The sequence below is a fragment of the Lycium barbarum genome, chromosome 2 (assembly GCF_019175385.1).
Source record: "Lycium barbarum isolate Lr01 chromosome 2, ASM1917538v2, whole genome shotgun sequence".
In the NCBI taxonomy this organism is placed as follows: domain Eukaryota; kingdom Viridiplantae; phylum Streptophyta; class Magnoliopsida; order Solanales; family Solanaceae; genus Lycium; species Lycium barbarum.
The window spans coordinates 4431212-4445015 of NC_083338.1; the positions used below are offsets into that span (position 1 = coordinate 4431212).

Sequence of the window (13804 nt, forward strand, 5' to 3'; positions counted from 1 at the left end):
TGAAATGAATAAATTTATGAAAATCTATAAACTTCAGGGGTCCACAAATTGGCTATATGTGCACTTCTATCATCGTATACCTTTATCTTGATTTAGTTGAATCTTGTTCTTGTTTTTTCTATGCCAGATATACATTTGCAGCTATCCACATAACTTGATTTATTTGAATCTTGTTCTTGTCTTTTCTAAGCAAGATATACATATGTATATATATATCTTCTATCCACGCATATTACCTCACATGGGTATCCCGATATATTTTGTTTAAATAGTTTTACTCCGTCAATGGATAGAACTTAAAATGTTTTTTATTTCTCTTTTTGTGTCCTAGCTAGGTTGAATTAGATCCGATTCACTTTTATACCATCAATACAATTTAACCTATTATACATATTACTCATCATTTATTCTAAATTAATTACTAATTAATATCACTAAATAGGTTTACTTATAATTACATTATATATATATATTTTTGCGTACATGTACAGAAAAATATTTAAAGATTATTAACTGCCAAGTGCAACACAATATATAAAACAACATTTAAAATATTCCAATTACAACCTGGTCTTTTAGCTGCCAAATGGAACAGAATATAAAAATGAGAGATTCAATTTACCAGTTTTCAAAAAAAAAAAAAGAAATGTATAAAAATGAGAGATCTTTATATAAATAGTCGGTTAGATTTATTTTTTATTTTTCTTAGTCCATATATATTAATTATCCATTTATTATATATCTATATATATATATATATATATATATATATATATATATATATATATATATATATATATATATATACATATATATATATATATATATGATTATACATATATTATATATTAACTATACATATATTATATGCATCAATTACTCTTAATTTAAGCAATTGAACGAATGACTATTTAGATTAATTCTTTTAAAAATAACCCTCTGAAAAGTTCTTGCAAATTCTCACTACTAAAAAGAAATCCAACAAAAGAATTGGCAAGGTCAAAATGGAGCAGAAAGTAACTAGAAAGTAGAAACAGCCAACAAGCCCAAGCAAAAATACCACGGAAACCGCAGCCTAACCTCGTCGGCAAGTGGCAATTGTCATTTTCTCTCACTATAATAAATAAAACACGAGTTAGATAGAGAAGAAAATGAAACATGCATGTGTTTATATTTACTTTCTAGAGAGAGAAAGTCAAAAGTGTGCTGTATTTTTCCAACGTACACACACTTGGCCCACGTAACTACACGTAATAGTCTACCCCTTTTAAGTTATTTATATTATTATTACTCGCCTATTTTTTTATTTTTTATTTTTTAAATGAAGTTAGGGGAAGGGAAAATGGGAAAGAGGATTCTAATGTGAAGATTCGAACCCTCACCAATAAAGTGAGAGTTCAGGTAGTCAATCAACTGAGTTATTAGATTCTTACATTATTCGCCTATTTTATTTTATGTGTTATGTGTATACTGGATATGTTATTGTTGTTGGAATGGAATTTGCACAGAGATAGCTTTCAGGATGCGGATTTAGTAGCACTCAGTAATTTGGTAAGAAATATGCATATGTATTAAGAAATTCATAAAATATATATATAAATTAATTCTATTTAACACAACTATTAGAATTTGAGATCGCCGTCCTAAATTTCAGAACTCATAAAATTCAAATCTAGGATCTGTCTCTGCAAGAAATTAAAAAAAAAAAAAGAATTTTGTGGTCATAAATTGAGAATGTGTATAATATATCAAAAGTCTTTTCAATTTTGTGTTTTAAATATATCACGTATGATATTAGAATTAAACAACTTACTACTCTATATAAGAGATTCTTCATTAAACATACTTAAAAAAAGCAGAGACATTGAAGTGGAGAAAGTACTATATATATATTTCCTCGAGCTCAAAACAATCTTTTAAAATATTAAAAGAAACCCTTGGAAAAGTCTTCTCCTATTTACGTGTTTTGACTTTGAAAAACTCAATCTCCCACTCGTATATAATAACCAGAACCAAACCCTCTCATTCTTCAAACCAATTCACTACTCATCTTGTCTCAACTCTCAACAAAACTTCAATTTCTTCATCTACTTAAAAGATTCCTCTGGTTTTTTTCTTTCCATAGTTGCAACTTTCTTAGATTCTCCTTCTTTGAATCTTGAAATTTCCCCAAATACAAATGGATGAAATTCAAGTACCTCCTTATTTTATCTGCCCAATTTCTCTAGAGATGATGAAAGACCCCGTCACAATGTCAACCGGAATAACATATGATCGAGAAAACATCGAGAAATGGATATTCTCAGCCAAGAATAACACTTGTCCTGTTACAAAACAATCCCTCACAAGCATAGAATTGACACCAAACGTCACTCTCCGGCGGTTAATCCAATCATGGTGCACTCTCAATGCTTCCCATGGTATCGAAAGGTTCCCTACACCGAGGCCTCCAGTCAGCAAACCCCAGATCATAAAGCTCCTCCAAGAAGCGAAATCACCTAAAATGCAAATGAAATCTCTCAAGACCCTTAGATCCATCGCTTCTGAGAACGCCGCTAACAAACGCTGCATGGAATCCGCAGGGGCAGCAGAGTTCTTATCCTCTATTATAAATACTCCGAATGAAGTATCGGAAGAAGAGGGTTTCACGAGTACTAAAGACGAAGCGCTAAGCATCCTTTACCAACTCAAATTATCTGAACATGGATTGAGGTCACTCATCATGAGTGGAAATGGCGAGTTCATCGAGTCGTTGACACATGTCATGCAACGGGGGAGCTACGAGTCTAGGGCTTACGCGGTGATGCTAATGAAAGACATGTTCGAAGCATCCACACCAACTCTAGTTTTGACCTTGAAACAAGAATTCTTCATCCAAGTGGTTCAAGTCTTGAGGGATGAGATCTCTCAAAAGGCGACTAAAGCATCATTGCAAGTGCTAGTGCATGCGTGTCCGTTTGGGAGGAACAGAGTGAAAGCAGCAGAGGCAGGAGCTGTTAGGGTTTTGGTGGATCTTCTACTCGATTCATCGGAGAAAAGGGCTTGTGAATTGATGCTAATTTTGCTGGATCAAATTTGTCAGAGTGCCGAAGGGAGAGCTGAACTATTGAAGCATGCCGGAGGATTAGCCATTGTTTCCAAGAAAATCCTTAGGGTTTCTAAAGTAGGGAGTGAAAGGGCTATCAAGATTTTATATTCAATCTCAAAGTTTTCAGCAACACCAAGTGTTGTTCAAGAGATGTTGAGTTTGGGTGTGGTGGCAAAGCTTTGTTTGATACTTCAAGTTGATTGTGGCAGTAAGGCTAAGGATAGAGCTAGAGAAATTCTCAAATTTCATGCTAAGGCATGGAGGAATTCTCCTTGTATACCTATGAATCTATTATCTTCATATCCATTTTAGGAATTAGGATGAAAAGAGCAAAACTTGCTTAGGCAGAAATAGTAATTGATTTTTGTGTATACTATTTATTCCTTTCAGAATATAGGAAAAAATGGACTTAATAGTCCATATCCATCTTGAACGTTGTGATTCATTACAAAGTGCAATTAAAGTTTTTGAGAGTTTTGTCACACCCCTTTTTTTCATAAATAAATAAAAATAAATTAATTTGATTTGTTTTTTTATTTAAAAAGGGTTTTTCCAATTAAAGTGACGTTTTGAGAAGGGATTATTTAATTTATTCAGAGTCGCCACTTGGAATTGAGTTTTGGTGTTCCAAGTCACCTTATGAATCCCTAATCAAAAGGAAATGACTCTATCTTTATTGGTCTGCGAAAACAAAAGTCCGGATAAGGAATTCTGTTGACCGAGGGGAAGGTGTGAGGCACCCCTCGAGTCCCGTGGTTCTAGCACGGTCGCTTTATTGACTAATATTCGGCTTAAATTAATCTTGAAGAAAACGTGCTTGTCTTACTTAAAATACATATTCCTGACCAAATCAACGGAGAGATGAAATAATATATTCGAAGAAGTCAAGACAATTAAATTAAACTAGCTATTTGAAGTATTGTTAAATGACATGAAATTTCTCGTTAAAACCATTATAATTTTTCGATCTCTTGAGAAAACAATCTATTAAGTCTAATAACAAAACAAACTACCCACTTACGTAAAATACTTCAGTTTATTTCATGGAGCAAATTACATGTAGGGGAAATTTCAAACAGAATATACATAGTGCACACTATACATGCTTTAATTTTTAATTGATCCAAACCCTAGCTCTCTTTGACGGGAAAGGATAAAAAAAAACATTAGAACTTAATTAATGCTTTCAGTTCCACATTAGTTTAGGCCAGATTCACTCATTATTTGAAAGAAATAAACAGATAACAGAATAAGTACAATTAATCATGGCATAAAATATTAAAATAAATTTCCTTTTACGTCAATTTTGGCAAATAACTTTACACCCCAAAATACTATTTGAAACCTCTAATCTCAACGTAAACAACTATTAGTTAACTGTAATCAATCCATCACCTATATTCAATCATGAAGCAAGGTTAAAAGGTTATTCCAAAATTTCTGGCAATTAAAGCTAAATTCTCGATAAGTCACCATAACTAAGCAAACACAACTAAGCTTGCACCATTAATCCTTTTTTTTAAACATTTAAAATCATCACGAATTTGAGGAACATCTCTTTATTTAACCTTTGACTTTATAAACTGATACACCAAAACTATCAACAAATGATTTCTACACTCAACGTCTTAAAAAAAAAAACAAGATACTGATATTTATAATTTTCTAAAAAAAAACACAACTAAGGTTCCATTTTACAAACCCAACAGCAACATATAATATAAGAATATACCACGTATAACCATCATTTATTTGCAGGTTCGAAAGTAGTCTTAGTTCTGTCCATGTATTTACTGATTCATCTAAAAAATAGATTTAACTTAACCGATTCCTAAGAAGTATAACCGAACCCATGCTTTTATTGAGACATATAAGATAAATTCATAAGAAATTTTTCGATTAAGTAAACACTTTCGCACGAACTAAAATCTAATTTACTTTAATTGAGATTGCTAACATGATTTTAACTACATAACTTATTTAATAATGGATGCACTAGCATAAACTACAAAATAGTGGATACATCATGGATATGTATATATCAAAATCATATATAACACGTACAAATTCATATTAAAGAAAAAAGAGTGTAGAATATGAACCTCTTAGTGTGAATCTTCTTTAATATGAAATTGATTACACCAAACTCCGGCGGACTCGATCTAACCGAAAAAAAAACTGTGACAGGAGCTCGAACCACAAACCACGAATGGAATCCAAATCTCGAACTCGTAAACCCTCAAAGCTCTTTGTTACTGAAATTACTCTCTTTTGTTTTTCTCTTCTACTGCTTCTTTTTTTTTTCTACTGTTTTTGTTGTTCTTTTTTTTTTTCTACTGCTTACGTTGTTTTTCTTTCTCTCTTTCCTTATGTTCCTTTTTCTTTCTTCTACGTTGTTTTGCTATCTCCCTTGCTCTTTCTTCCACTGCTTTTTTTTTAACTCCTCTCTGTTGCTTTTTTTTCTCCTTCTACTTCTGAGTTTTTTTTTTTTTCTCTACCCTCCTGTTTCTCATCTTCTCGTGTAGTTGTGTTGTGTGTGTATTTATAATTTTTTGTGGGCTGCGTTGTGTGTGTGTGTGTGTTACGTGAGAGGGTGTGTGTTGCATGAAAAATGGAGACGTGAGGGAGTGGGGAGTTGGGGAAGGTTATGGGTAGTTTAGGATTAAAGGGTAAGAGACGTGAGGGTGATAGTTTAGGATTTTGCTGTTTCAGTTTTTTTTATTTTTTTATTTTATTTATTTATTTTAAACAAAGATAAAAGTATACAAAATAAGAAATTAGCTAATCATTTATAGACCAATGAAATATAGCAAAAATTAAATAGCTAGTTCATAGTCAAAGAATAGTAAAACCACTAGCTTATTTATTAAACCCAAATTAGAAGAAAAGAAAGAAAAAAAAAATATATTTTTTTTTATTATTATTATTATTATTATTTTTATTATTATATTTTTTTTTCAAATTTCTTTTCTCTTACAAATAAAAATGAAAACAAGATTTATTTTAAAATGTGACTCTATTTTTAAAGTTTTCAATTTTTAAAATAAAACTAACTAAAATTGACATAAAAATCAAGATGTCTAATCTAGATCTAAAAGAAATATTTAAAAGCTAAATAGGGGGAAGAATGTTACACCCCGGAAATTTTCTGTTAGCATGTGCAAAATAGGCTAATAAGGATAAAATATGTGTGTGGCGTTTTGAAGACAAGTAATAAGGTCCCGTAGATTGGTATCGAGGAGTTGAACAACTTTTACGAAGGTTCCATAAGGATCGGAAATGAAACCAAGTCAAGAAAATAAGCTTCAGTGAACTGGGAGTATACGGTCCATTATACGGACCGTAAAAGTGTTTTACGGTTCATTATACGGACCGTAGAAGTGTCGCAGAAGAGGCTGGCTGAAGGGTGAGTTATACGGTGTACTATACGGACCGTATAACGGTTTGACGGTCCGTAAAATGAATAGTCAAAATGTCACAGAATGAGGTTGAAATAAGGTCGATTTTACGGTGAAATATACGGACCGTATAATGATTATACGGCCCGTCAAATGGATCGTCAAATGGTTACAGAAAGGGGTGATCTTTGGGTCCATTCTACGGCCAGTTATACGGACCGTATAAATTTATACGGACCGTATAACGAACCGTATAATGACATCGGGACTGAAGTTGAATTTTATAAAATATGATCCAAGTCTCATTTCATTCATTTCACCTTCTCACTACACGATTTTTTTCCCTCTCTCTCTAGAACCTTCCACTCTTCCAAACCAAGAACACAAGTAGAAATCTAAGATCAAATTCATCAATTCACCATAACCTAGTGCAAGAACACATCAAAAGGGATTAATTGAGTCAAGAAATTCCTAGAAGGAGGAACTAGGGTTTTGTTTGAGTGAAGCATTTCAACTCAAGGGTTGTTCAATCACCATCCAAGGTATGTTTCATGACCTTATTAAGTTATTTAAGTGTTAGAAGCATAGGAAAAGCTTGAATTGTAGAAAGACATAGAAAAATGGGTCTTGAATGGGTGAATAGTGCCACCATTGAGTGATGATGGAATTGAATCATATAAGTTGAAGTGCTAAGGTTACGAATATGCTAGAAATGATGATTTAACCATGAAATAAGTATTAGAGGTGTGAAAACACGATGATAAGCTAGGTAAGAAATTATGGAAAAATTGGAGGAAAATGGTGAAATGTGATGAGTCGATATGAATGATGGTTGTTGGTGGTAATGTTGTGGGTATTATTGTGAATGTTGGGAATTGATATAGACGATGGGAAATGTAGAATAAACAAAGGAAGTGTTGCCCAAGTTTCTTTAGAAATTAGCGACGCGTTCTTATAGTCCACTAACTAACGATAATTCGAATTCCCTTATGAAGGTAACGACGCGATATTGCAGAAGAGCAAGTGAACGGTATTCTAGCTAAGCGACCAAGGTATGTAAGGCTAGCCCCTTTTCTTCAAATGGCATGAATCCCATAGCATAAAATCCCCTTCTTTCCATGAGCTAATAGATATGATATGATAATACTAAAGCGATGATTATGTCCTCATTGTCTACACTCACCTCCTGTACTAATTCCTTCGAGGTGAGGCAGAATGTCAGAAATTGCTCCATAAACAGATCGGGGAATCACGACCCTACGTCACCCCGGTAGAGCACAAATGTTCATGAGCTCACGCATGTATTATGATAAGATAAGCATGTTTTAAAAGTATATGATGATAAGTATTTTATGTTAAGCATGTCATGATTACATTTACACCGCGCCTAGTTGGCCGGGCAGACACCGCTTCGGCGGGCGGCTACACGGATACACCATGACCCTCTCGGGCATGGGCAGACACCACTAGTGGGCGGCACGAGATGGTACCCCGGACGCGGGCTTATATTATTGGTGATTACACCGTCCCGACATGGACGGGCAGCTTGCATGATATGTATACATGATATGATAAAGAGTATGAGTAAGACAGCATGCATCATCCTTCCTATGATTTTGATTCAGTTTCACATGATCACTTTGATGTTCATTATGTTGTTATTGTTTCTCTCTTCATTATTTATGCCTCTTATACTCAGTACCATGTTCGTACTGACGTCCTTTTCCTTGGACGCTGTGTTCATGCCCACAGGTAGACAGGGAGACGAGCTAGATCCAGAGCCATAGGGGCAGTCAGCTGTTGAGAGCACTCCATTGTTCGGAGGTGCTTGTGATTTCTTTTTGTGTATACGTATATATATATATATATAGCCATTTTGGGGCATGACGGAGTCTTGTTCCGTCCATTGTATAGCATGTCAGTAGAGGCTCGTAGATGCGCAGTGTGGGTTAGATGGTTCCACAAGATGTTACCATATGTATATACTATTTTGATAGCCGTATGGCAAACGTATGTAAAACAAGTATGTTTCTTGTAAAGTATGATTTTCCCATGTTTCGTCTATAAACTCTGACAAGAGTATTTAATGAGAAATTGAGTATTAAGAAGAGCGGTGCTCGGTGGTTAGCCCCGGGTACCCGTCGCGGCCCCTAGTCGGGTCGTGACAAAAGTGGTATCAGAGCAGTTCGGTCTTAGGAGGTGTCTACGACCCGTGTCTAGTAGAGTCTTGTTTATGGTGTGTTGCGCGCCACATCGATAAACAAGAGGCTACAGGGCATTTAGGAAAAATAACCATCTTTCTTCTACAAGATCGTGCGATAGAACTGTGATGTAAGATTTCCTTTATTCTAATTATGCGTTATGATTTCAGTGATGCCGCCAAAGAAGAAACAAATCCGCGCGATATTAAATGCCGCCGGTGAAGGCACCAGCCGAGAACCTCCAGTTGAGTGGGGACAGAGCGGGGCTCAGGATGCCACTTCCTCGCATGCCACTCCCACTTCTTCTTCTACCTTGCCCAATGTGGAAGGGCAAGCAGGAGCCCCAGCTCCAATTCCTCCGCCGGTCGCTTCGGGCCAACAAATGACCGAGGCTATTCAGTTATTGACCCAGTTGGTGGCTGCACAAGCACAACGACAGAACGTGGGTTCAAGTGATCGGGCAGCAAGTACAAAGGCCCGTGATTTTATGAGTCTAAATCCTCCGGAATTCTTCGGGTCAAAGCCAGAGGAAGACCCACAAAGTTTTATCGATGATATAATGAGGCCATTGAGGGTTGTTCATGCCTCCGAGACTGAATCCGTGGAGTTGGCATCCTATAGACTCCGGGACTTGGCGGTATTATGGTACAACAATTGGGTATTATCAAGAGGGGAGAATGCTCCTCCTCCGGTTTGGCAAGAGTTTGTAGATGCTTTTACTCGCCATTATTTGCCACCCGAGGTCCGCCGAGCTAGAGCGGACAGGTTCCTAAATTTAAAACAAAGAGGCATGAGTGCTCGAGAGTATAGTATGCAGTTCAATTCATTGGCAAGATATGCTCCAGCTATGGTGGGAGACATGGGAGACCGGGTTTACAGGTTTGTGAGTGGCCTAGTGCCACATTTGTATAGAGATTGTCTGACGGCCTCCTTGCAAGACGGGATGGATATTTCCCGGATACAGGCCCATGCCCAGAATCTCGAGGACCGACAACGACAGCAAGGAGGTGATCGTGATGGTGACAGAAGATGGGGTAAGAGGGCTAGATCTATGGGAGAGAGCAGTGAGTATAGAGGGGGACCGAGACAGACACATCCCAGGCACTCAGGTCAGTCCGCGACTAGTGCGCCCCCCAGATTCTCAGATAGGAGGTTCGATCGTTCTTTTCAGCCGGGACAGGGACAGAGTTCGAGAGCCTCAGATTCTCAGTCCAGGAGAGATCAGGGTCAGCAGAGGCCCCCAGTACCGCGGTGTAATCAATGCGGTAGGTTGCATTCGGGACAGTGTCGCCTAGGGTCGGATGCTTGCTATACCTGCGGGCAAGTCGGTCACATGATGAGGGACTGCCCCTCAGCGAGAGATAGGGCTGGGACTCAGCCCACAGGTTCAGCAGTGGGTTCTTCTTCAGCACGCCCGACAGCACAGACTTCTCAAACTACAGCAGGTAGAGGCAGAGGTAGAGGGGGAGTATCCACTTCAGGTGCTGTTCAGCCCCGCGTATATGCTTTAGCCGGGCGACAGGATCTTGAGTCCTCCCCAAATGTTGTCACAGGTATATTGACTATATTTTCCCGTGACGTGTATGCCTTGATTGATCCAGGCTCTACTTTCTCTTATATTACTCCGTATGTTACTGGTTGCATTGGGGCAAGGCCTGAGTCAATTAAGCCCTTTGAGGTACTTACTCCGGTTGGTGAACCCGTAATAGCAAAACAAGTATACAAAAATTGTGTCGTTGTTGTGTGTGACCGCCAGAATAGAGCCGATTTGATTGAGTTAGAAATGGTCGATTTCGATGTAATTATGGGTATGGACTGGTTGGCGTCATGCTATGCTAATGTTGATTGCCGGGCGAAAGTGGTCCGATTCCAATTTCCGGGAGAACCCATACTTGAATGGAAAGGTAACACTGCATCCCCAAAGGGTAGGTTTATTTCCTACCTTAAGGCGAGGAAGATGATAGCAAAGGGTTACATTTCTCATCTAGTTCGAGTTCATGATATCGAGGCAGAGCCGCCAACTTTTCAAACAGTTTCGGTGGTAAACGAATTTTCAGACGTATTCCCAGATGAACTCCCAGGTCTTCCTCCAGAAAGGGAGATTGATTTCGCGATCGATGTATTACCTGACACCGAGCCTATTTCTATTCCTCCGTACCGAATGGCACCAGCAGAGTTGAAGGAATTAAAGGTACAGTTGAAGGATCTACTCGAGAAAGGGTTTATAAGGCCTAGTTCATCGCCATGGGGAGCACCAGTCTTGTTCGTAAAGAAGAAAGATGGATCTCTGCGAATGTGTATCGACTACAGGCAATTGAATAAGGTGACAGTAAAGAATAGATACCCTCTTCCCAGAATTGATGATTTGTTTGATCAATTGCAAGGCGCTAAATGGTTCTCCAAGATATATTTGCGATCGGGTTAACATCAGGTGAGAATCAGGGAAGCAGATATCCCCAAGACTGCCTTTAGGACGAGATATGGCCATTATGAGTTCCGAGTAATGTCGTTCGGGTTAACGAATGCCCCGGCAGTGTTCATGAACTTGATGAATAATGTGTTCAGACCCTTTTTGGATCTCTTCGTGATAGTATTCATCGATGACATCTTGGTATATTCTCGCACAGAATTAGAACATGCAGATCATTTAAGGATTATCCTTGGCGTTCTCCGAGCCCGAGAATTATATGCAAAGTTCTCAAAGTGCGAGTTTTGGCTTAAATCTGTGGCATTTTTAGGCCATATTATTTCAGGTGATGGCATCCGAGTCGACACTCAGAAAATTGAGGCTGTGAAGACTTGGCCAAGGCCTACGACACCGACAGAAGTCCGTAGTTTCCTGGGTTTGGCAGGATACTATAGGAGATTCGTAGAGGGGTTTTCCTCCATTTCAGCTCCCTTGACGAAGTTAACTCAAAAGTCGGCAAAATTTCAATGGAACGACGCTTGTGAGCGCAGTTTCTAAGAATTGAAAGGCAGGTTGACTTCCGCCCCAGTGTTAACACTTCCCGAAGGACCAGATGGCTATGTGGTATATTGTGATGCTTCCGGCATGGGATTAGGGTGTGTACTAATGCAGCATAGCAAAGTTATTGCATATGCCTCGAGACAACTGCGTAAGCATGAACAGAATTACCCAACTCATGATCTTGAATTGGCTGCAGTTATTCATGCTTTGAAAATATGGAGGCATTACTTGTATGGAGTGCACGTCGATATATATACAGATCACAAGAGTCTCCAACACATCTTTAAGCAGAAGGAGTTGAATCTGCGACAGAGACGGTGGTTAGAATTGTTGAAGGACTATGATGTAAATATCCTGTACCACCCCGGAAAAGCAAATGTGGTAGCCGACGCGCTTAGCCGTCGCTCGATGGGTAGTTTATGTGGAATTCCCTCAGAAAAGGAAGAAATGGTCCGTGAGCTTTATCGATTAGCCAAACTAGGAGTGCGTGCAATTGATTCGAGTAAAGCAAGTATCAGCATTAATGACCCCACAGTTTCATCTTTAAATGCAGAAGTGAAGGAACAGCAATATGAAGATTCGCAACTAAGCCGTTACCGAGACCTATCTTGTGAGAGGGAAAAGTCTCCATTTGAAGTTTCCATGGATGGAGTTCTACGATATCAAGGCAGGCTATGTGTGCCGAATGTGGCAAATTTGCGCCAACGGATCTTAGAGGAAGCACATCATTCCCGGTATTCTATCCATCCAGGTGCAACTAAGATGTATCATGACCTCAAACTAATATACTGGTGGGATGGCATGAAGAGGGATGTAGCAGAATTTGTAGCGCAATGCCCAAATTGCCAGCAGGTAAAAGCAGAACATCAGAAGCCAGGAGGGTTGTTACAAGCCATGGAAATCCCTATGTGGAAATGGGAAACCATCAATATGGATTTTGTTGTAGGATTACCCCGTTCACGAGGGAAGTATGACTCTATATGGGTGATCGTGGACAGGCTCACGAAATCAGCTCATTTCCTCCCAGTCAGAACTACGTACTCGGCGGAAGATTATGCCCGGTTATATCTGAAGGAGATTGTGCGACTCCATGGGATTCCTTTAGCCATTATTACGGACAGAAGGGCACAGTTCACAGCCAAGTTTTGGAAGTCGTTTCAAGAGGGCCTAGGTACCCAAGTCAAATTTAGTACGGCATTTCACCCACAGACCGACGGGCAGGCCGAGCGTACTATTCAGACCCTGGAAGATATGCTACGAGCATGTGTGCTGGATTATGGTGGTAGTTGGGATGAGCATCTACCCCTCATTGAGTTTGCTTACAACAATAGCTACCATTCCGGTATTCAAATGGCTCCATATGAAGCTTTGTACGGAAGAAAATGCAGATCTCCAGTTGGCTGGTTTGAAATAGGAGAATCACAATTAATAGGTCCCGACCTGATTCAACAAGCGGTCGAAAAAGTCAAGATTATTCGGGGTCGATTGCTAACAGCCCAAAGTCGCCAAAAGTCTTATGCAGACAATCGCCGACGAGACCTGGAATTTCAAATTGGTGATTGGGTGTTTTTGAAAGTGTCGCCAATGAAGGGAGTGATGAGATTTGGCAAGAAGGGGAAACTAAGTCCCAGGTATATCGGACCCTATGAAATCGTTCGTAAAGTAGGTCAAGTAGCTTATGAATTGAAATTGCCTTCGGAGCTTGAATCAGTTCATCCAGTATTTCATGTTTCGATGCTCCGCAAGTGTATTGGGGACCCCACAAGGATTGTTCCGGTAGAAGATGTGCAAGTGACAGAAAAGCTAACATACGAAGAGGTACCTGTTGCTATTTTAGACAGACAAGTGAGAAGGCTTCGGAACAAAGAGGTAGCATCAGTCAAAGTTCTGTGGCGGAACAATAATCGAGAAGAAATGACTTGGGAAGCGGAAGAAAAGATGAAGTCCAAGTACCCCCAATTGTTTCAAATCCCAGAAGAGACTAGACATGAAGCGACGACGAATTGAGGTATGTACGCTTTATTTCTATGATTTTGGTCGTGTGTGACCATAGATGTATTGATATGGTAATATAGCCATGTGGGGAAATGATATTATGGGTTGCTGTGACAGGTTAGTAGTGCCAGATTACAGAGGAAACTCTGGCGAA

At 38.7% G+C, this 13804-nt stretch overlaps 1 protein-coding gene across 1 annotated transcript; it reads left to right on the forward strand.

Moving 5' to 3' along the window:
* The first annotated feature begins 2008 nt into the window (after positions 1–2008).
* LOC132625924 (E3 ubiquitin-protein ligase PUB23-like) lies at positions 2009–3449 on the forward strand. The gene has a single exon (XM_060340577.1). It carries the CDS (start codon positions 2180–2182, stop codon positions 3398–3400), a length of 1221 nt encoding a protein of 406 aa, XP_060196560.1. The 5' UTR covers positions 2009–2179; the 3' UTR covers positions 3401–3449.
* Positions 3450–13804: the final 10355 nt, after the last annotated feature.

What these genes read in the sequence shown, in the direction of transcription:
- LOC132625924 (XM_060340577.1), top strand. Translation starts at nt 2,180, where the DNA reads ATGGATGAAATTCAAGTACCTCCTTATTTTATCTGCCCAATTTCTCTA.